The 24,466-nt window shown below is 40.6% G+C and overlaps 1 protein-coding gene across 1 annotated transcript; it reads right to left on the bottom strand.

The window, feature by feature from the left end:
- Positions 1-1,084: 1,084 nt before the first annotated feature.
- On the bottom strand, positions 1,085-23,188 carry plcb2 (phospholipase C, beta 2). The gene is made up of 31 exons (XM_051951515.1): positions 22,105-23,188; positions 21,756-21,833; positions 21,141-21,209; positions 20,152-20,292; positions 19,650-19,729; positions 19,481-19,534; positions 19,318-19,393; positions 18,998-19,098; positions 18,118-18,512; positions 17,841-17,998; positions 16,466-16,548; positions 16,232-16,316; positions 15,142-15,355; positions 14,970-15,052; positions 14,776-14,872; positions 14,570-14,654; positions 14,252-14,376; positions 13,823-13,974; positions 13,153-13,317; positions 12,938-13,037; positions 12,652-12,756; positions 12,383-12,447; positions 12,147-12,237; positions 11,518-12,036; positions 11,137-11,320; positions 10,428-10,569; positions 8,146-8,210; positions 7,584-7,643; positions 7,242-7,299; positions 4,276-4,362; positions 1,085-2,881 (listed from the first exon to the last, which is right to left on the bottom strand). The coding sequence occupies exons 1-31, from the start codon at positions 22,186-22,188 to the stop codon at positions 2,711-2,713; spliced, it is 3,972 nt and encodes a 1,323-aa protein (XP_051807475.1). The 5' UTR covers positions 22,189-23,188; the 3' UTR covers positions 1,085-2,710.
- Between the last annotated feature and the right edge of the window lie 1,278 nt (positions 23,189-24,466).

The raw sequence follows: 24,466 nt of genomic DNA, 5'->3' as shown, positions 1-24,466 counted from the left end.
TAATCACGGGAAGAAACAAGTGCGTCTTGCTGATATAACAGATGCACTGCATGTGGAGATGATATTAAGCTGGCACATGTCTCAGTTTCTAGAAGATTTTTTTGCAAATTACATGCATTCTCTTTGGTCCACGTACCTTTATTATGGATTAGTTTAGAAAAGCACACTTGATCCATCACAGATCTTTTATTAGTTGCAGAGAAGAGCTGCTGTAATTATGCTGTATTGTGAATCAGTTTGCCATAATGTGGCAAATTACACAGGCCAGAGGTTTGAAGCAATGCACAAAGAGAGACAAAGAGAGAGATAAAAGCTCTTTTTCAATCATCACTGGACTTTTTCCTCACGTTTCAACCTCTGACAAAACCACTGAACTTTGTAGCTACAAATAGCGCACTTATCTTTAGCCTGAAATTTACTTTTCTTTAGTTTTTGCCATTGATGTTTGCGTTTTTGATGCAGCTGTACGGTGGATCTCGTATTTCATTTGGTAGGTAGATCATTTAAAATCACTTTCTGGTCAGTGATTTAACTGCTAAAAATCCTTTTGTATCATGATGACATATTTAGGAGTTTTTTTAATGAAAGTAGTGTCGAGGAGGAAATGCTCAGGCACTGCAGTGACTGTGCTGTTTATTTCACCCCAGACTAAAAATACCATATCGAAAATGCTTAAGTGGTATAAAAAAAAAAGAAAGAAAGAAAGAAAAAGAAAAAAAATCATGGATAAAAGTAATATATATATCTATGTATAAAAATCTCCTATATAAAATTATCCTTATTATTCAGATGTTCATATTGTTTTTAATTTTCCCTTTTAAACATTGGATACTTTTTTACCTATAAAATTAAGCAATCAGAGAAGACAAAATTCTTCTTCCAGTGGGCTTTCATCATGTAGCATGTGGTTGCATACTAGTTGGTACTTAGCAGCCGAAACCATAAAAAAGTTGATGCAGTGATGTAGACAGAGACACCTGAAGAACCATGTAAAGATGGACATGAATAAACAGTTTTTTTTAATGTCCTACAAGCCATCCAATCCAAACCCTTCCTGGTGAAATGAAGGGAATCAGCACACATGTTCATGGTAAATCTACGTTTATTCATTTGCAATCCATCACACGAAAAAAATTCTGACTGCAAGGTATACATGGTCTAATAGAATGAGTCCAATTATAAGATAAGCTCCACTTTTTCAAACCTAATTTTGTAGCGTATCCCATGTCTTCTGAAATTATGTATATTGTCTCAATTTTAGGTTCCAAATCAGTGAAAAAATATACTCAGTTAAAAATAACAGTTGCAGTAGTCTCACCAAGGAAAAAACAGAGAAAAGTCTCGGAGTCGTCTTCAGATTCAAAATAAAGTGTTTATTCCATGCACCGATCAAAACACTCTGAGAGATACCCCGGGGTAAGTCTGGCCCTGCCCTTTGATGCCCTGTCTTTTATACTTTTTGGCTGTGGGGTTCCACGCCCCAGGTCCATCCTTCTTTTTTGGAACAAGTTGGGACTTGTCTGACACCATTACATCATTTATTCAGTTATTAATAGTATCTGATTTCCTGATGCTTTCCTACAAAAATCAATAGTTGATCAGATCCACTAGGTGGTGTGCCAAATCCCTCCCACTGTCACACTCTCCAACCAATCAGAGTCTTTCATTACCACGAGGAACCTCACCAGATAAATTCTATTACTCTTTTCACTTCAATAAATACGTTTGCCCAAGGTAACCCCCCTTGTCCTGACATGACCTCGCCTGCCACCCTGCCACAGTCAGCTAAAACCAGTTTTCACTAGTTTTTGTCGGTAAACACCAGGTGCACTGGCAGGCTGCCTTCTGACATCCGGATGATCAACCAGTTCACTCTCCACCAGCTTTATCTGGACCTAGAGCTGTGGCGCACTTTACTGTGACGCAGTTTTAATTCTCCCCTTACTGCAGTGTAGCAGTTCTTAATTCTAATTCACCATTTTTTCACCAGTTTATTTACCATTCTTCAACAATTTCCATAGGATGTGGCCAGTACGGTGTTTATGTATAGTTTAGCATGTTCTATGTGTCCATATGTTGCAAATTTTTAGGTTTTTAATCCTTGCTACAGAGTGAATTCAATTCTTATTCTGCAAAACTTTTTAATTCTTATTTTTTGTGGTTACATCACAGAATCCAACTACTCTGCAGAGTATCACACATGCAAAATCAAACTGTGCTGAAGTGTGACACACGGAGTCATTGTTTCATTCAGCCTGCAGATTCTGATAACCCATTTCTGCTGCCACATTTTCCTTGCTACAATTATTCCTATTTTGGAAGTTATTAAGGGAACAGAAAGGAGAAAATGAGTACCAAGCAACAACCTTTAATAAGGGGCCTTCATCTAGAATACATTTGTTACTGTGTGGCCAAATTTAGGGTGTTTTTCACTAGTGAAAAGAAACACAAATAAAGAGTAAAAATGATTTCCAAATCATCTAACATTGGCCGATGAGACGTCCATGAAAACATTCATTATTGGTTTAATATTATTCCTACTATGAATAGCACACCTCAAATGAAACTTCACTCTGAGCTCTTTGCTAATAAAATTATTTCCTTCTATTTCCTTGCTGTGTTCAGGTTATGTAAATAGTTGAAAGCAGATATAAGAGTGGAAAAAGTAAGCATGGGGTTGCACTGAGGGATCAGCGGTGAAAATGCACATCTACCCCAGGAAGACGTCTCCGTAGAAGCCCACTCCCCCAACCTTCTTGTCTCCAGCCTCGTCCACCAGTTCGGGGAAATGGGCCCCGACGCAGACGTTCACAGCCTCCTTCACTTCTGCTGGCAGAGACCTCACTTTCTGGTCATGCTCCTTCAGCGCCTCTTGATTGAGCTGCCGACACAGTGGCCGAAGGTTAGTTAGAGGATTATCTAAAGGACAGGCTGACATTTTCCCTTTTATTTCAGCAGGTGCTTATCATAATCTTTAGAGAATTGATTTCTGTGTTGGCACAAGTAAAAATAAAGATCATTGCTGACCTCAGGGTGGCTCGAATCTAGCAGCCCAGTGGCACGGCTTGATTTTAAATAAGAGCAATCGAGGGCTATTTTTAGGATAACTGAAGCAAAAGTAAGAATTTTTTTGACCCCATGCGATTTACCTGTATCATGACTCAATACTCTGTCACGTTAAATGCAACACCACTGATTTGTCCTCATTCGTCCCTTTGTTTGCTAAGCACTTGAATGCCTCCCACTGCCTCTCATAATATCAACTGCATTTGCAAGCTAATACTATTGGTGATACACAAAACCACACCATCCATCTGGCATTCACACGTCAATGTCTAAACTCTCTCGCGCCTCTTCTTCTCAATATTAGCTGCCAAGATCCCATCAAGTCAGAGCGATTGTCATACAAACATCATCATCTGACATCATTTGCAGCGGTGGGCTTTGTCTTCGCTTTGTCAGTCGCCCAAACTGGATGTGTCACGCTGCAGCATTACGTACGTTCACTGAAGGGACAGATGGCCACGGTTGACAGAGTATTTGAAAAAGAAGGATTTGTCATTGGCATAGTTTGGATTGTAGATGTCTGTACGTGCATGTAGTACAATTTACAGTACAAGCGCATGAATCAGAAGGACAAAAATCTCTTTAAAGAGTAGCACCACTGAACGTTTAGGAGGTGAGTCCTTGCAAAGGTTATAAATAGGACAAAATGTGAATCACCACAGGCACTGCATTTTAGAATTAATTACTTTTTGATTAAGTTTAGCTTAGGGGTAAGTCTTTGGGGAATTAATATAATGGGGCCGTTCCACTGAAAGAACTTTCCCAGGGGAGGAAGTTTTTTTGAGGGACTCATTCATTCATTCATTCATTCATTTAACCTTTATTTACAGTACACTGAGGTATGAAGGACTCATTTACGATTTAGCCGACTAGGAGAATAAAAGATGTCGGCACACGTATCAAAAAGTTATATAGCAATAAAATATTAAAAGGTAAAGACATTAAGAGCAAGAGCCTTAGAGCATTTAAGGATCTCTGGAACTAAACCTGTTTTCTGTACAATAGTTCCAAGAGGCTTACTGTGTGGCAATTTCTGAAGCAAATGCTGCTGGTTTTGTTGGATAGTCTTCATATTCGGTGGAAATAGAATGTCCAAAAGGGACTCACAGTTCCTAGTTTAGCTCTTAAGTTCTACGGTTTCTGCTGAAAGTCTGTGAAATACCCTCCTGAGGGAACAAAACGAGGGTATCCTGATGTCAGTGTTCGTACCTGATTAGTCAGGGCCTTGATTTCTTCCAGTGTAGCGGCCTGTTTCTTCATCAGCACCTCTTGCTGTGGGTTGTAATCTGAAGACTGCTACAACACAATAGAGCACAAAACATGTCACAACTGAAAAACACCATCGATTTGTGGTTCTGAGCCCGTGTTGTGCGTGCATGTGGCATGAAGGGAGAGACAAAGATTGCTCGCATGTCTATAAGCACTTCATCTGCTCATGTTTCTCCCTGCGAGTCTCTATCTGTGGACCCATGGGATGCAACCAGAGATAGAGAGGATCAATATGGTTAAGTCACAGGTTGGACTTGTCCAGTTAGATTACACAGCCCCCGTGCAATCGGGCTTTCAGTACTGAGGGTGTGCTGATTAAACAAGTGATTGTGTTAGGAGTAGTTGAGGTAATTAACGGGTAAAGGTTGATTAGGTAGATGGAAGCTGCAATGAGACCCCAATGTGTGGAGGGACGTTGGAGGTGTTTTCTGAAATCCAGACTGAGCTGACAGGGGAGGAGCAGAGTGAACTGTCTGGCTCTTTAACGCAGATAAAACAGGTCTGAATCTTGATGAGCTCGACTGAGGAACCAGAGCAGAGCCTGGTGAGTCATCAGCCACACGTGGATTGTCCTGTTCGCTGTAAACAGCTTCTGAGTAATGGACAAGCCTGGCCTATGGTCAGGGCCTGCTGCACTTTACTCATCCGGCAAAGGGCTACATGCATGTGTGTGTGTCCGTGCTTGTGGAGCTGCTGTGAGTGACTGTGTGCGCATGTTCACACGTGTGTGTGTGGGTGTACTTACAGTTTGGCGATGTGTGTGTGTACCTGTTAGAAACACGTGGGCGTACAGTATGTGGGCATGCGTGCAAATGCATGAAAGAAAAGTGCTGTAACATGCCTAAGGTACTATTTTTTTCCATGTGTTATTGAAATGTTGGACACTTTGTAACCATAGTTACACTGTTAAATACAATATGTGTTGGGCAGATCAGTGCGAGCTACTTCTTCCACTGTCAGCTACCAACAGAGTGGTAAATATAGTGAGGCACATCAGCATGTAGCTTTAGAAATAGATGTGAAATGTTGACATGGACACACATCACATTCTCCCCTCCAGTCTGGATCAGATGGTGCTGAGAGTCAGCAGACAAAAACATCTGCATTCATCATTCTCAGGAGACAGTGCAAGCTCCTCATAAACACTGATGCCATCATTGCTGTGACACGTGACTAAATAAAACCTTTTGCTGTGATTCACAAAGTTCTCCAGGACTCAACCAAACTGCATTTTCCTGTTTCATTTTCACTGGAAATTGCACTGCTTACAGTATAAACAGTGTAAGCTCTTGGTTGCCAGTAATGTTTGTTTTAGTCCAAGACCATACAACAGTTGGCGTTCCTGCAGGATTTTCACGCCTGCAAGAACTTCAGCTGTTACCGACCAACAGCGTATAGAAAGTCTCAATGAAACTGGGACTTCCTGTTTGTATTTCAGAAGTAGAAAACCTCATTTAAAGTCCCAAAAATGCTACTTTGGAAGAGAGTCTGCCTAAACAGTGCGATGTGTGTCTGGTTCTGTCTAGATATAACACTCTAATATCACTACAATAGCACTCATTTCTGTTAATTTGATAGCAACTAAAAATGTTGGCTTCACATCTGAAAGAACACTAATACTAGGACAGGTTTAGTAACATTTCTATATGACTTTCAGCTAATTGCATGCCTTCGCAATAACGGATAGGAATGCACAATAAGTGCACTTTGAGTTGTAGGAAGTAATTTAAGGATTTTTTTTTTTTGATATTTCAGCAACAACATTGGCCAAAAACCTCACAGCTCAGTCACAAAATACCTTTGTCAGTCATTTTGCTCCTCAGTTTCACAACCATTACTAACAGAAATGTCAATAAAAATTAAATGTCACAACCACAACGATAGGATCTAAAACACATTAATCACTAATAATAAATAGAATCTAGGTTTATACAAAATATTAACTGGACCTAAAGTTTAGTATTGTTGCTTCCAGCTGTTTGTAGGAGTCGTTTCTCTGAGTTAATTAAATGCAGCATTTTCCCTGTAAGTTTCTCTAAAGCGAGAAAATTAGGCGTATTTATGCAAATGGAGCAGCAGTAGCATCATTAATTACTTAGAATAGAATTACAAATTATACCCAATCATCACAGCTTTTGACATATTTTTCATATTATCACGCATCGACTGATTTGGAAATCATGAATGAACTTGGACTTTTGTTGTTCGGACAATTCCATAAATGTTCTTCAGCGCGTTATTATCCATTATGTTACTTAACATTCTGTCTATTCCTGTCGTTATAATGACTTTTCCTTGCATGTCGTGGTTCTCTCTGCTATTGCAGTGTATATGTCTGAATGAAACAATGAGGAACATTAACTATGTCTGAATTACAGAATGCTGTCACTTTAACTGGCTGAGGAAGCAGCAATGTTACGTATCCCATATCAGAAAAGTCCCTATGTATGTTTTGCGTAGCCTTACAACTTTCAGCCAATCATCAGATTTTTCCAAGCTACATTTACACTAAATACGCAGTTAGCTTAGCTTAGCATAAAGACTGCAAACAGCTGGTCCAGTGCTGTTAACAAGTGCTAACAAGATCAGGCTACCAGCATCTCTAAAACTTCAGTCTAATATGTGTTGAATACAAAATCGTGTTTATGTTACAGAGATTTTGTTTCTTGGGACCCTTTCAGGCTAGCAGTTTCCCCCTGTTTACAGTCTTTAAGCTAAGCTAACTATTTCCTCACTGTAGCTTCATATTAGGCCTTTAAATGTAAATGTAAATCTACTAATCTAGCTCTCTGCAAAGAGATTTCCAAAAATGACATACTATTGTTTGAATTGTACATTCATACTCAAAGAAAATTGTAAATCTATTACTTTAAGTGAGTTTTAAAAAAGGCTGGTTTTATACTTACTGCACCATCGGACTGACTGGGCTCATCCAACACCTCCACACTTTGTCCCTTTTTCAGCCTAAGTGAAGATAATTATTGCCAGTAAGACCTCTTGCACATATGTAAAAAAAATCTCCAAATCAGTGGTCGTTTGCATTTTGGTGGGTTTAAAATATTCTAAGTGTGTGTAGCTATCCTCCATGATGACTTGTTGGACACAAAAATAACAATAATAATTAAAAATGAATAAATAACAAATCAAGACAGTCTTAATGTACAGTGTCAGTGCCTTCTCATATTCTTTCCATCTGTGGACAAGAAGCTGTAACTTGGTCAGAGTTTAACTGAGAGTTGTGAACTCACTTTGCTTTCTCTGTGGATGAAGATTTTGTGAGCGTTTTCTTCTTGTTTTCTTTGCTTTCACTGTAAAACAAGGCAAAGACAGATTTCAAACCTTCAAAGTGACCCTATTAACAGCCTTTTATTCCGTTAAGAGTTGGGAGGCTGTGAGAGTCTGATGTGACCTTATCGTTTCAGGGAAAGGAAGGATTAAATGTGGTGTTGCAGAGGCTGTGTGGACAGGTACATGATCAGGGCTGCCTTTGCCTCTCTGCTGCTGTTTAAACACCTGTTGGATAATAGCTGTCCTGAGATAGCCATCTGCCAGCTGGAGATTTGGGATAACACGCACACATAGAAGCATAACACCGGTCAAGTCAGCGAAGGACATGGAAAGACCTGCACGCTGAGGTGAATCTTTTATTATATGAGGTTTTCTTTTAGCCAAATGTCAAACATTTCTCCTCAAATGACACACACGCACAGACAGTGTCACACCACAGTCTCAAGGCACAGATTGGACAGACTCGGCAGAGCTACATTGTGTGTGCATCATGTTCCAAATGTGTTGCATGTGTGCTCACACCTCTCCAGGGTCTTCAGCTCGCTGCTGTGTCTCTCTGTGGCCATCTCCAACAATTTCGCCAGTCTCTGTCACAACAGAATTAAGGAAATGGCAAAATCACTGTCGAGATAAAAGCGCCAAATCAGACTTAAATAGCTCTAAATAACGATGTCCAGAAGTTCAACCCTTCTGTTGTTAATTTGCAAGAATTTAAGTTTAGGTTTCACCAAAATGCCCAGCCCTGTGATGCATGATGCTATCTGGCTCGTCACCACACAGCAGCCCTACAGCACAATCTATACTCTACTGAGCTGCTGAAAAGTTACCTGACTGACCCTGCAGCTGTATTCTGAACTAAGAGCACCTCAGTCTGGTTTATAATGATCAGAGCCTCTGAAGTACCGGCTGTTCGCCCATGATCCCAAATACACAGCACAGGGAGGTAAAATTAGGTGTTCCAAGAGAATTGTGAATGCATACTGAGCAGTGGAAATGAATGCTATATTTGGGGTGAATCATTAGATATAATAAGGACAGCCAAGAGCTGACGAAGAGGAGAGTTCTGGCTGAATGAGGGGTGCATCAACACTACTACACTCGAACAAGGAGCAGATTCTGTCTGTCAGGTAGCAATTTTTAAACAAAACTCCATGTATGGATGAAAACTTGAAGTAAAACTACTATTGACTATTCACTAATGTTGAAACAGCACGTTTATTAAATTGCCGATTGTCATGCAAGAAATTTTAACTGCTAAATAGACTGTTGGGTTATTTAATTAAAAACAATATCATCATATTTAGAATATGAATAACAATTTTGATATGCAAATCTAAAGTTACAAATTAAGGAGCGAAACAGCAATTAAATAAATGTTAAAAACTTAGAAGTCAAATTTTAAATATCCTCCTCTGAAGTGCAGTGAAGAGGCGGAATAAAGCAGATGAGAACAAAAACACTAGAATGAAGGACATGCAGCATCAATGTGTTTTTATACCTGCTATAATTGACTTTTTGATCATTAGAAGATGAATGTAGCTGCAAAAACATGGTTTAATAAAGTGTTGGTGTCTAAGGTAGGTCTAAACAGTGGTCAGAAGGAAAGTGTTCAAGCATTCTTTACCAGAACTTTGAAGTTTTATCATGAAAATGTCCTTCAAGTTGACATACTCAATGCAGAAAAACATCCACTGTGAGTGTAATAACTCTGTAATAGATATCCATCCATCCATTCTCTATGGATGGCAGAACAAGTTGTCATGAAGAGGTGTTGAAGTTGGTGAGGATGGAGTGACTTTTTACAGCGACTAGAAGGAAGACGACTAGAAGAGCAGGTCTTTAACTATCCATCCATCCATTCTCTATACACCGCTTTATCCTCACTAGGGTCGCGGGGAGTGCTGGAGCCTATCCCAGCTGACACAGGCGAAGGCAGGGGACACCCTGGACAGGTCGCCAGTCTGTCACAGGGCTACATATACAGACAGACAATCACACTCACATTCACACCTAGGGGCAATTTAGAGTAACCAATTAACCTCAGCATATTTTTGGACTGTGGGAGGAAGCCGGAGTACCCAGAGAAAACCCACGCATGCACAGGGAGAACATGCAAACTCCATGTAGAAAGACCCCAGGCCCACCCGGGATTTGAACCGGGGATCTTCTTGCTGCAAGGCGAAAGTGCTAACCACTAGGCCGCAGACTGAGAAAAAACACAAAGGCAGTGGTATTTTTTGACAGCTTTTTCTATGTATTTTGTCCTTTTGTCTGAATGTAAATGCAGTGTCCAGTCAATAAAAACTAACACTGCAGTGCTGGTGTGTAAACGGGGAGAAATCTTTTGGCTGCTATATGAACTTATTCTGTGCAATAGTGAATATGAATATGGGATCTAAATACACGGTAAGGCTTCCACTATACTGAGGAACAGAATCAGTCCATACGTATTGTTTCCCTAAATGGTGCACCATCATTCGTAGCCTACTGGAAAGCTTTTTTTAGCTTCTCATTGGCAATCATGGCTTTAGGGTTATGTTTATATCACTGACTGCTGGTTTGTGGGCCAGAAATTCAAAGCAATAAGCTGGGAAGAGTCTAAAATACTCTGAAGAGCTGAGAACTGCCGAGTTGGGTCATAATTTGTATCACATGGAATAATCTGATTCACTGTCACTATAAAATATTGATTAGTGCAGCTTTAAGTACAGCATCTGACTAAATATGCAGAGTTTCTTGCCACTACTGATGCCTTTTTTTGCTCATTTTAAATAGAAACCAAAGAGCTTCAAGCTTTTACTAACCTCTGTGGCACACTGCTCTTTCTTCTTCTTCATCTGGTCAGACTGCTCCGTCCACAGAGCTAATAGCTCAGCTTGCATTTTTTCCTTCTGCTCCTTCACTCGTTCTTTGCTCACACTGGAGTCAGAGGTGTCGCCTCCTCCCCTGGTGAGAGACACGATTAACATGTTACAACAATGTAGGCCACGTGAAAGGCGAATACAGTTATCGACTAACCCTCTCTAGTGCAAAAATAAGTCTACAAACATGTGGCTGCTGGACATACTACACAGCTGTGCTCACGTGTCCTTCAGTAACACATGGCTTGCTCTGAAAGCTCAGTGTGGAGGACCGACAACAAAAAGCCCTGATGCTCTTACTCATTTAGTTGTTTTCCTGCTCCTCTAATATTCTGCTTTCACCAGAAAAACACATTAGCCGCCGAATATTCTTCATGCTTCTAAATATATTCTTGTTAATAACATCGACCAAAACAACAACAACAACTTCATTAGTGTGTCAGTATTAATATGCTGTAGAATTCAGTGCTACTTTGCAGGAAACAGAACAGTCTTTGAATGATTAACCATAAACAATTGGACAGATGGTTCTTCTTCCACCAACACCGTTAAAAAAAACCTCTTTTGTCAAACATTCTGCATATTTCAGCTCAAAAACTGACTTTGAAAAACTATTATGACAACAAATAGACAGGGAAAAAAATCTGTTTACTCTTTTTTCTTCACTGAGGCTTTCTTCTTGATGGCCTTGAAGGAGTCTGTGTATTTCTGAATCAAATCCTCTCCTTTTTTCTGATACTTCTTCTCTGCTTCTTTCATCTCTTTCTCCTGACGCTTGATGACCTTCAGATAGTTCTTGTGTTGTGTCAGCTGCTCGGTAGTCACAGTCGAAGGCTCTGCGGCAGAAAAACAAAGGGCTGGCTGTGAGAATCTTTTTACTTGTCAGCCCTGGATATGCATTTATAATAAATCTATTCAGTACAAAATACCTCTAAAGTGATTTGCATTTCCTTTGCGAGAGAGCTTTTACCTACAGTGAGCTGACAGGAGGGAAACTGGGATGAGTGCAGCACATGGAGCACTTCAGTGTTACCTTCACTGCTGGTCGGTGGCTGAGATGAGTCATCTGATCCTGCAGGCTCGGTCAGTGTGTTTACTGGACAGGTCACAGCCTCAGCAGCAGCAGCCTCTTCAGCAGCCACAGACTCTTCAGCAGCAGCAGGTTCTTCAGCAGCAGCAGGTTCTTCAGCAGCAGCAGGTTCTTCAGCAGCTTCTGTGGCCTCCTTATTGTCTGAAGCAGGCTCAGGGTTTGCATCAGTGTCTCCGCCTGATTCTTCTTTGGCTTCTGGAGCTGCTTCTGGTTTCGGGGCTTCGTCGGTCTCAGCTGCAGCCTCCTCAGACGAAACCGTGGCTTCAGGAACGGTTTCAGATGCCTCTGGTGCCACATCTTCAGCTGGAGCAGTGACAGGAGTTTGAGGAGGCTCTTCTATAGGTTGAGTAGCATCTGACTTGTTTTCTTCTTCTTTAGCTTCTTCTGCAGGAGCTTCTGGTGGAGTCTCGGCTGACTGGTCAGTGGCTTCGGTGGGTGGTGCAGCTTTGGATGCTGCATTTTCTAGTAGGAGAAAGTTTAGCAATGAAAACCACATTTAAACTCAGCGCTGAATCCTAATATAACCTTGATTTTTTTTTTCTGAACTGTGCCCCCTTTATAAACTTCATTACCTGCAGCAGGAGCTTCACTTTCTTTAGCTGTGCCTGCAGGGGGTTGGACCACAAGAGGCAACTCATAGGGAGAAATGTAGTCAGAGGATGACTGCAGGAGTTCAAAAAAAAGACATGACAATCTAGCAAAGCTGGTCATCTTCCAGGAAGTCAATTAGTGCTGTTAAAGCTTTATAGGAAACCTGGGGATACAACTGATGTGTCAGTTTTAGTGTCTGAGCTTCAGCTGCTGTTACCTCTTTGGGGGTCTTTGTGGTTTTCTCTGTCCCCTTTGTTGGATTAAATAAGGCATCAGTGAAATCTGAGGAAGAATCAGAAACATTAGTGTACGAGGCAGCGATATTCAGAAGCAAAATTCATATTTTAATTAAATATAAATGTGTGTTTAAACAGAGCAGAATGCCCCACCAGCTCCATACACCAAACTGCATTAGCCGTGTCCTTGACTGTCACTATAGCTACAAGGATTCAGTTTTTATTTTGCATACAGTGAAAAGCTAATTACCTGCAAAGGCAGCAGGGATGTAGTCCTTGACCTCGATGTACACAAAGAGAGCAGGCAAAGTGAGAGGCATGTTGCTCTCACTGCGCAGGCAGATGTGATGGAAGCCTGCAGGGTATTAAAAAAAAACATTGGTAAATTAAAAACAAGGCAGCATCTCCTGTGATCCAGAAGTTGAGGAAAAATCCAGTTAGCTAACATTCTTAGGGCCTTGAATGACTCAGTGTTTTAAATTATGTAGATTAGATGAAAAACAAATTCAAATGTTTTTCCTCTCAGCATCACTGGCCTGACTGAATGGCATCGACTGGGATGATTCTATGGCCCAAGAATTTTCCGTTCTCTTCATGGACTACAAGTCTCAGAGAGGCCATCTCTGGCAGCAGGATCTAACAACGGTGACAAAAAAATAGCTGCAGATCAGGTTACAATGGATCACACAAATGCATTCACTCTTGTTTGTATTTGTGCACATCTGAAGATGTTAAATGCTGCAACCCACACCTTCTCAAAAACAAAAGGCTCCTCATTCCACACTGGGTTGATGGCGTTGGGGGTGGTGGACCACTTGGTGCGAAATTTCTTCTTGGGGTCTCCTGGCAGCCCAATCACCTCCACCTCCACCCCTGTTTTGACACTCTTCTCTGACAGAAACTGACCTGAATAGATCTAATGAGAGAAGACTGGATCACATGGATGTATGAACTGGTTAACAGTACATCCATCCATGTTGGCGGATATAAATAGAGCTGAAGTTTTCAGCCCTGCAGAGTCTGCTGAATACCTGGAACCATGTTACAGTCTCAGCAGGACGCTTGTATTATTACGGACTCTGCATCCAAACTACAAGGACAACACACAGCACACGTAGACTTCCCAAGGCTAATCAGGCTCATTTAATGCTCAATTTAGAAGAGCAAAAAACAGCTGTCAGCTATACACGCATCGCACTGATTGCTCATCAGCTTCCCTGCAATGCAAAGCGATATCATAAATGATACAGCTTTAACAGATGAACAGTTTTACCTGAAGCTTTAAAGTCAATTATTTTAACCTTTTAAAATTGCTTCCTTATTACACTCGGTTTGCATCAATAGCAGAGGCCCTAAGCTGAAGATGTCTCAAGGATGGTTCAAGTAATAGAGTGGCTGTAGTAACAAGGCCGTGAACCTGCCTTTATGGTCAGTGTGCTTGCCACAACAGTGTCAATCCTGTCACAGAAAGGGTCAAACTTCTTGTCACCGCGACGCATGACGTCATGTTTGAGTAAGTAGCCCGTTCTGCCGTTGAATTCAAACAGAGCCATGTTCAGCTGCATGGGGAAATCTGAAAATAGACACAAACAGCTCATTCATGCCACCTCTCTTCAGCTTCAGGAGGAGCACTGAGCATTTGGGATGCAGAGCACAGCTGAGGCCTGTGCAGCACAAAGAGGTGCAACACTGACCTGCTGTGGTGAAAGACAGAAGCTCAGTCTTTAAAACACAAAAGGACATGACATTTTAAGGATGTCAGGACATTATAGTTAATGGAGAACTGGGGGACGGCTGATGTAGTGCAAGAAATGTGTAATATTTCTGAGCGGTTTTCAGTGCTTGAGTACCCATCGTCTGGTAGTTGAGCGCCACCATCTGGCAGCCGACATTCCAAAAAGGTTGAGGGTTGTAGTTGGATGAGTCCATTCTTGTCCCTTTGGGGTAAATCCTGCTCATCTGCCTCTTATTGTACCTGAGAAATATCATTTAGGAAACATGAATTGGTATTTTTCTGTGTATTCTCCTCTGACTGCATCAAACGACATATTTTCACCAGAATTGCTGCTCTCATTAAGTCACTTCAGAATACAGAGCACAAGATTTAATTTTCTTATTTCTTTTTCTTTTCGGGGCCTCAGAACATCTGCAGCACTCTAAAAGGATACTCGACAAACTCAACAGCAGTCTTGGCAATCATCGCCTCCCCTTTGGTCTCCACAAAAGATGAGATGACGTAACTCTTGTTTTTCCCTGTGAAGGAAGAGAAGAATGGGAGGACGAGTTGCATAACTCACACTGACTTTGATGTATTTACCAGGGGTATTAGCGAAATCTACTTTATGTGAGTTATATTCATGATGCACAGACATACTTCTGGCGTTGTCAAAAGAGATGAATTTGTTGGGCTGGATGTAGTTGACGATGGATGACATTGCCTCGTACGATGTTACTTCTTGTCCAGCTGTGCCCTGTGTGGGGTTGACAGGAGGTTATCTGATGTTTGGACTCTCGAGGCCAGAGGAGGCCATAAAAACAAAAACCGTCACCACAATCGTCATCATTTACCTCATCTGATGTCTTCATTTTCTCCTCATCCTGTTCCTCTGTATCTTCTTGCTCCTCATTGTCCTCCACAGCTGCGTCCCCTTCTGGTTAAACGTATAATCATAATGTGAGTGACACCTAAAATAACCTAAACATGCCTATGTTTGGAACATAACTAGATCTGTATGCACACCTTGGTTCTCTTGGGTGGTAGGGGCCGGGGCGGTGCCATCTGGGGCAGGGGTGTTTGGGTCTTGGGTGGGAGCAGTTGTGGCTGCAGGCTGGTCAGTGGCTGCTGTGGTGGTTTTCTTAGCTGGAGCTGGTTTCCCATGGCTGCCCTTCTTGTTCTTAATGAGGATCTTACCCAAGAGCTCAGACGGGCTGGGAATCTGCTGGCCTGGCTTCAGCTGGATGTTAGAGACAAATACAAGAAAAAAAAAAAAACAGCTTTAAACTGAAAATAGTGAATGTTCAGAGATTTAGCTACAAAATCTGTCATATTAGTGTTGCTGTTTTTTTAAGGGGTCACGCATACAAACATTATGTCAAACATTATTATCCATTACTAACAACCACCGAAGCTGATGTTTCTTTGAGTAAATAAATTTAACCTGATGGCACCAGAGGAACAGTTCAAAGGTCAGGAAAGTAATTTGACTTCATTCTCTTATGATCTGGATTATTTGATGTGAAATTCAGTTCATTCAATAAATGAATAAATCAAAAAGTGAAACATTTCAATGCCACCTAAGTCAGAAGACTTCATCATCTGGAGAGTGAAATGATCAAAAATGTTTTTTAAAATACCTGCTACAGGAATAAATTAAAGGGAGAAAAACTGGCTGCTTGAGATATTTTTAGGATGCTGGGTTTGGAGGAAAAAATAACATCTCATGACCTAATTTCTGAAATCCTGGCTGTGTCCCTGATATTATCTGAGACAGCTAAACTCATGCTCCCTTTGCCTGAGGGATTCAAGCACATGTATATCCTCCACAGAGCCGAGAGGATGTGAACACACACTGGCTGCTGATATAAATCAGTTGAATGGGTATGGGAGCCTGTGAGGGCCTCGTCTACTGGAGATAAGAAAGAGGACAAACATGAAACTTGAACTTTTACATTTATTATCCTCATGTGAGTAGACCGCAAAATGTAGCTAAGTCACGCTTTGTAACATGACAATCCTGCATCTAATTTATCAGACAAACTGCTCTGTTTGACAAATCTCTGTGTTTAAACGTTATCTAGCTGCTATTTTGACAGCAGGCTGTGTTACTCACAGGGTATTTGTCCAGAGGCTCTGTTAGCAGGGCATCACCAAATATGGTTTTGCAGTAGTTGGCCATCTTCTCCTGCTGTTTCACGCTGGAAGAAATCAGAGCAACACCTATGACTATCCCCTCTTCCTGCCACAAAGTCTTTACTTACATCAGACATATGTTGGATAATGACATCAGGACATCATTGCATTGTGTTAACAGCAGAACATGGCATGAGTTCATGTAAAAGCTTACGAGTCGACGTGGTTCTCGAATGAGAGGATAATGGGGTACTGTGAGGTCTTAAAGGCGCTCTCTGCTATAGCCTCGATCACATCCTGTTACATGTCACAAAAAGACAGGCCTTTTTGTTACTGCACACTCTTAGCTTGTCTTTTACTTGATTTAGATCAAAGACAGAACTGACAATAGAGCAAAAGAAAGCAATGAGACAGCAAAAAACTTGGGCATAAACACAATAAAACTATGAAATCACACAAAATCTTGACACCAATGCATTGGGACAAGTATTCTCTGAAGAGATAAATGGGGGCAGAGCTGTTCCTTCTATGCAGAGACCCTGAGGTCACCTCCAAAACTATCACATCCAGGCTGACAGTGAACCGGACTGAGGTGTTTGGGACCCTGTGACTGTGGAGCTGTCCTTAAATGGAAGCACTGAGTTTGAGAGGAAAACATGGCCGCCTGCCCGTGTGTGTGTGTGCATCGCTGTGCTCTTCAAAGCCTTCATACGCTTTTGCTCTTTGTTTCGAATGAGCACCTCGGCATGAATAAATGGTAACTGGGGAATCTATGGGCTCATCGCTGTGATACATTTTGACACTGTGTGGTGAGTGTGAACAGCTTCTGGCGAGTGTATACGAGAACATGTCATACTGAAACAATGAAAACTGTGCAGACAGGACGTCGGGGAAGGCCATTTACTAGAATAGAGGTGTGATAGGAGAGGATTCGCTGTCTGATCACAGAGTTTAACCCCCATGTCGTCCTGCGGGTCAAAATTGGCCCGTTCTCAAGTTTTGTGTGGGAAAAATATATTTTCCCAGTCAAACTTCTGATGTCCGCATTTTAAACATTTTTTGAAATCTTTGAAATTTTTTTGGGTGGAAATGTTAAAAACAAAAAGTTTTTTAAGAACATTCACACAAAAAAATCAACCAAAATCCAGCAAAATTTGCTGGATTTTGGTTGATTTTTTGTGTGAATGTTCTAAAAGAAAATATATATGAAATCACTAGATATTTTAAGGATTTTTGGAAGATGTTCTACTCATTTTTTGGAAATATTTGCAATAATTTTCTTGCCACATTTGGGTTTTTTTTTAAATCAGTCTTTGAAGGGAAACTTTTAAGGAATTATTGGAATTTTCTTCCTCAAGGTTTAGCAACTTTTTTTGCTGAATTCTTGGATTGACAAGGAAACAATATTTTTTGGTGCCTGTAAATGAAGACAACAGGAGGGTTTAATGATGCTGCAAAATTTGTCTGCTGCTCTTCATATCCAAATGATGTATTTGCATTAGCTGATATGCAAGTTGTTTAAAATATGAAGTGAAACTATAACGCTGTTGCACACTGAAATTTGAGAAGACTGAAGCGCGTGTAACCACCTTGAAGAGGATCTCAGTGGTCATAGTGAAGCCGTGAGTAATGATGGGCTCTTCATCCGGAGGTTTACCCTTCCAGCAGTCCAGCTCCAGACAGCGGCAGCCGGACAGCAGACACTGACGATACATCTCAGGAGAGGAAACGCCAGAAAACTGACCAGCTACACAGGAAGAGAGGAAAAATAAAAGAAGGCGCCCAAGATGTCACACATAGAATGTCCAACAGCATGTCATAAGAGCTAGGTGATGTGTGGGCAAAAATCAAGGTGACATTTGTGACCTGTTAGGTATGTGTTGTGTGAAGACTTGATGAAGTAGTGGGGTACGGGTTGGGTCATGTCCTGACACTTAGCCAGCCTGTCCTGCATCACAACTGTTGTCTCCGGACCCATCAAGAAAAACAAAAGCCCCTCTGGAGAAATCAGACCTGCAGATGAACAATAAAGAAACATTGGAGCATTTGAAAGAAAAGCCCAAAAGCTAATCTCGAGCCTGTCGGTCCTCCAGATCTCACCTCTGTTAGAATTAGAGGATAACGGCTCGTACTTGTCAATCAGAGCTTTGATCTGATCTTGCCTCAGACGTGGAAACAGCTCCTCGTTGAGCCGAGAGTCCCTCTGCTTCTCGTTGAGGAACTTGGTGAAATTCTCCTTCGTCATGGTGGGTTTGGTGGAGCTGGAGGGCACAGTGAGGCATGACAGCCACATCAGCACTGCACCTAATGCTGCTCGTGTCCATCACGGCCCACTAACTGCCACCTGAGCTCATGCCAGGCAGCTAATGCATGAGCTGGAGGCTCAGACCGGCCGAGCATGAAGATGGCATAATTTACTTTACACCAGGCATCTCCAGCTACCCAATTAAAGTATGTACACAAACATTTTTTTTGGCTTCATGACTACTAGATAGAAACTGAGACCCGTGGAATGGGTGTATTTACATGCCAAATGAACAGGTTTACCAGAGAAAAAATGCTGATGATAAAGACAAATTCAAAACATGCTTTTGGTTGAAACTTTGTGGAAGTCTCAAAAAGTAAATGTGAGATTAAATAGATTTAAAGAATAATACAGTTTGATACAAATCGGCTATACAATACAAAAACAAAAATTATTGAGGCATGTCAGAAGACAGCCCGTGAAGCACAGACGTTGACTCACTAAGAAGTGAAGATCTCGTAAATCTCAGGTCGAGGACAGAGGTTTGTCAGGAAGGTCTTGAAAGCAGCTTCAGTGAAAACATCAGGCTTTATGGTGTCATACTAAAAAATGAAGACATGATATCTAGATCAGATCTTTGTTATGAAAAAAAATGTTTAAAAATACTGCAAATTAAAAGTATTAAAATTTGGTTTTATCACATTTGTGCATCTGGAGTGTTAAATTATAAACAAAATATCTCATCTAAGATATCTGAGCCAATAAGAATAAAAAGAAAAAGTGGAATTTATTTCCAGTAGACAGCGGGTGCCGTTTCTAACCTTTCCTTTAGGGAGGTGTGCAGATGCTAAGGCACTTTCCACCCTCTTCTTGTCCGCAGGGAACATCTTGTAAATACTGAGAAAACACACAGTGAAACACCAAGTAGGAAATATGTAAATCTACTGTACAAACTAACCGCTGCGTGGTTGTACTGTAACCTACTGTTTCACTGGGATCTTTCCATCCTTGTTGGTCTGAAGAGAAAGGCGGACGTATCTACGGTTGAATGCAGCACATGTATTATTACAACGCTGTGTTTCACATGACATGATGGAATTAAATTGTTTTGTGTTCAGTTATTATCTGACACAAGCTGCTGACGTTCACTTACATTTTATCCAGGAAGACTTGTCTGCATGCATTGTTTCTTGCAGCATTGTAGGCAATCGCAAGGATGTCATTAGCCCAGTTCTGATGTGCATTTAATCACAAACACAAACAGGAATCTTGTATTTAATTCAACAGCATGACTTGCATTTGGCATTTTCAGTTGCAAAAGCTTTGATATCCACACAAACTCACCACTAGAGGGGGTTAAAATAAGTGCAAGTCAGGAAATGGAAGTAGTGGATGTTGCATTTTAACAAAGCACAAAAGTGATTTCATTAGAGTTGATTAAATCTGGATGTTGGAGTCACAAAGTCTAATAAAGACTAAAAGGGAGAGAGAGAGAGAGAGAGAGAGAGAGAGAGGAGGTTCCTTACTGGAGGAGAAGCAAGGCCTCATTATATAGCAGCTAATGGCATGTGGCTGTATTTGAACCATCAGAGGGGATCAGTGACAGAGAGGAAGTATCCCAAACACAGATTCAGCAAATACTGTGATTTTTATACCTGTGTCACTTTCTCCTTGGAGGCAAAAAAGTTATGATAGGTCAGATTGACTGTGTCTGGACCTGAGACGATGGTCAGGGTTTTGGCCAGATGGTTGCTGTCGGGGAAATCCAGGTTGAACACGTTGCGGACCTTGGGGTGCTGTGAAGAGCAAAAGAATGGATGAAATGTGCAAAGAATACGTCTTCCACATAATTCACTTTGATATTATTGTTGTGAATCAACTCCTGAATAAATAGTTTTCACAGTTTTCTTTCTAAAAAGTTCAAGCACATATTGTCTGCACAGATTGGACACCTGGAAGCTTCTTCGGCGCAGGCAAATGTGCTGACCAGAACATGCAAACATATGCACACTGAGCCTCGTGCACGCTCTCTCGCACTCACACAAAGGCGTGCATGCACCTTCCTGCATATGCTGCCCTACGAGCAGTTTATTTCTACTCTACTTTAAAAGCTGCAGAGCTGATGTCAGCACCGGAGCAGGAGGGGGGGCAGGAGGAAGCTGTACGGCACCCCAACTGGGATGACGCCGTGCTCTCTGCTCTCCCTGAGGGGAACAGATTTCAGATCTCCCGTCGGCGAGGGATGACGATGGCTGCATACTGCAACTCTCCGAGGAGGCCAGCGAGGAGTGGAAAAGAACTGAAACTACAACTGTCAGCTTTCAACTCAGAGAGAGAAAGAGAGAGAGAAAATACACACAAGCTCACTCACAGAAATCTCAGATCATGACTCACTCTGTGGCACAGTGCTTGTTTATGTTTGTGTGTCTGTGCATCCGTGTGTTCCTGTAGTCAGGGTGTAGCCTGGGTACATGTGTCCACTGCAGTTTTTGCAATGCAAATATGCTCCTCATATTAATGGGCAAACTAAGGGTTTTACATTTTATTTGCATGTGTGCAGCGATTCTTACACAAGAAATGCATCCATTTGGCCTAATTGAACCAGAGTGCTGCTTACAATATTAAATAATACCACAGTACTCACTTTGGGAAGTTTTGCATATTTCCCTGTTCTGGTATCTCTGATGGTAGCAACATCCAGGAACGTTGTCTCCTAGAAACAAGAGGCAGAGAATCATCTTCAATACTAAATTCAACATGTAGGCGCCCGTCCAAATATGGATTGAGATACAAGTCATCCTTTGGCAAAGTGCAAAAACTATGGGATTTACTTTGTGTGTTTGTGTGTGAAGAATATCTGACTGCCTTTAAACCTCACGCAGGAAAGTGTAGTGATGTTTTTACAATTTAAGATATGCATTTGGAATTCAAAATAATGGCATGTTTCTGATGCGGCAAAACCAGGAGAGAGAAAGAGAGGAAACAAAAGAGCACTAAAGACAGAAAGTCTTCTCCACTGAGTGCATCACAGTCCAGCTGCACAGTGCAGCAGGAGTGTGAGGCCACATCAGCACCAATCAATGATCTCCACAAGCTGCTGGGACCGGAAAGGTGGTCAATGAAGCTTTTTAGATATCCCACAGCTTTGGCAGATCCTAATCACATGCACATTAGCCACACAGAGGATGTGAATCGGAGACACAACTGCCTCAACAATGACTTTCTTTCTTTTCTTTTCCAGACACTTAATATTGATTACCTTGCTCTGGTTAATCCAGTAGACATAAAAACCTTTCGGATCCATCTTCATGGTGACAGGAACAGTCTTTGTCGAGTCCTTGATGGAGACAAGGGAAGTGGCTTTCACACAGTTTGGACTCTTATTCCTGAGCTGAAATCTACTTTGATGTGTTGATGCTAAATTAGACCATTTAAACCACACTTGTACCTTTATTATAGTTTACTAATTGGGAAATGAGTGATTTAGATATAACAAAAATGTCTGTTACTATAAAATTTAAATGAAACACCTGCATTTATAGCTAGATTTCACTCTTTCTGACATTTAAGCACCACCAGCTCATGTTGTAACTGAAATATTCACTCACCTCCGACCATTTGGTGAATCTTTCTCCTTTGACCAGGTAGTCTTTGACTTCTGGAGCCTCCAGAAAGTATCTTTTCTTATTCATTTTGCCCTTCTACAGTGACTTCTCCGCCAGAGTAATGCTATAGCTGACATACATCCACTATCTCCATGTCCATCACAGTCATAAACAGGCTTATCCGTCCATCTGTATCCAAAAGGTGCACTAAACTGGAGCTGAGCTGATCTGACTGAGCTCAGGACGCACCTCAAGAAATATGCATTGCAAATGAAGGTGGAAGAAAAAAAAAAACATGTAGCATGACTAAAGGTCAATGTGTCGGATTTCTTACAGATTCAAAGCTCTGGATCACGCAGACAATATGAGAAAAAAAGCTGATACTGAGGTAGTGCTAAATGATAATTTACATAAATGTCCCAGTCTGAATGTGTAATTAACTGAGAAATCGTCCATAAACAGTAAGAAGTGTTGACGCCGTATTCTGTGGTTTGTCCAGGAGAACAGAGGCGCTGGTTCTAAACTTCTGAATCACTAAACACCACGAGTGGAAAGTGAGAAAATGTTTTTCTTGTAGCTTTAGTGAAGCGTTTAATAGGTGATTTTAGCAGTTGCTTTTCACACCGAAATTCTGAGTTGTCATTGAACATATCAGTTCTTATTTTTGGCTGCAAAATGAAACGCTGGCCACCTGAACTACAAACGAAGGATTCGTGCAGTAAATGTTCATTTAGTCTTAAAATTGTTCCTTTTTGCAGCATGTAAATAAATGATTGGTACGACTGTGGCCTCCCATACAGTAGAAGTTCCGGTCATGTAAAGCATTAAAACAAAGGTACTCAAATACGTCATGTACAAAAGTTTGTGTACTTTGCTTGTGTATTTTAATTTTATGCTACTTTCTGCTTTAATTTAACTATAATTCATAGGAAATGTTGTATTTTTTACTCCACCACATTTTCTGTAGTGACTTTACAGCATTTTAGATCTTTAAAAACCTGTCAGGATGTCATGAATTGTATAAAATACAGTGAATTATACAATAAATTAAGCCATCTGACAGTGTAACTTAAAAAAACAGTAAACCTCAGTCTATATAGGATCAGTATATTTAGATGCTGTTTAGATATTTAAGCAACAATAATATTAATACAGTAATATAGCATGTACAAATAATACACTGAAACAGACCATTTTGGGGTGTAAATAGCACTTATATTTTAAACATATTTTGCTGATGATACTGACACACTTTGACTTTTAACTGAGTATTTTTAAAATGTGATATTGCAGCTTTTACCCCAATTAAAGACCAGAATACTTATTCCAGCGGTGTTGATTTGCATAAAAAGCAAATGGTTTTATCATCAGCTTAACGTGATTTGATCAAATGATGCTGCAACCACCTGTCCAGGGTCTCTATGTCATTTATTACTCACGGCAGAAGACCGACTGCTGTTTCAACAAAAGATCCCCGGTCATTTGGATATCATTCAAATAAACCTTCAGACGGAGCAATATCAAATGCAAACAGTGAGCTAGTCAGGCACAAGAGGAGCGACATCTGGGGAACCACAGCAGGGTCAGTTTATTCAAGATCCTGAGGTTATTTTAAAAAAAAAAATTTCAATGAAAAACAACAAGGCCAATAAAAACGACCTGTCAAACCCACCTCACAGCTGATCATCTCCTCATATCATAAATAACAAGCAGCTTTCCAGTAAACACCTGAATGTTTTTAAGAGCGTAACTCACCTGTAAAATGGAGACACCAGTATTAACAGTTCTGAGTGGGATTAGGTGCATAGTTAAAAAGATCAGGTTTGTCTATTTTTACTGTCAATGCTACACTGTAAAACTAAACAGATTTTAAGTAATAAATAAATAAATAAATACAATTTTAAGTAATTTCCTCTTATTTTCTGCTTTGTTAAATTTCATAAGAAAAGTACGAAACTGAAAAATCACTGAAAAATGGGTTGCAAAGGCTGTAAATAATGGCCCCATTAAAAATGTAATGTATTATTATTATTTACATTTTTTCCCACAATATTTTTACTTTCACAGCAGTGGAAACAATTTTTACAATTGTATAAAATAAAATACAAACTGTTCTGCTGCTTTTTTACACACACACACACACATATATATATATATATATATATATATATATATATATATATATATATATATACACAAACAACCCCCCCCCCAAAAAAACAAACAAAAAAACAAAAAACAAAACCAAAATAAAAAATTGAAAGAAGATCATAACAGTCAAACACAAACAATCTGCTTCTCTCCTCTATAAACCTTAGTGCAAGTCCGGTTGCAAGCTATCTCTTATATGAGAAAGCACACACAA

The sequence above is a fragment of the Acanthochromis polyacanthus genome, chromosome 1, assembly GCF_021347895.1.
Source record: "Acanthochromis polyacanthus isolate Apoly-LR-REF ecotype Palm Island chromosome 1, KAUST_Apoly_ChrSc, whole genome shotgun sequence".
NCBI lineage: Eukaryota > Metazoa > Chordata > Actinopteri > Pomacentridae > Acanthochromis > Acanthochromis polyacanthus.
This window is presented reverse-complemented; position numbering and strand designations above follow the sequence as displayed.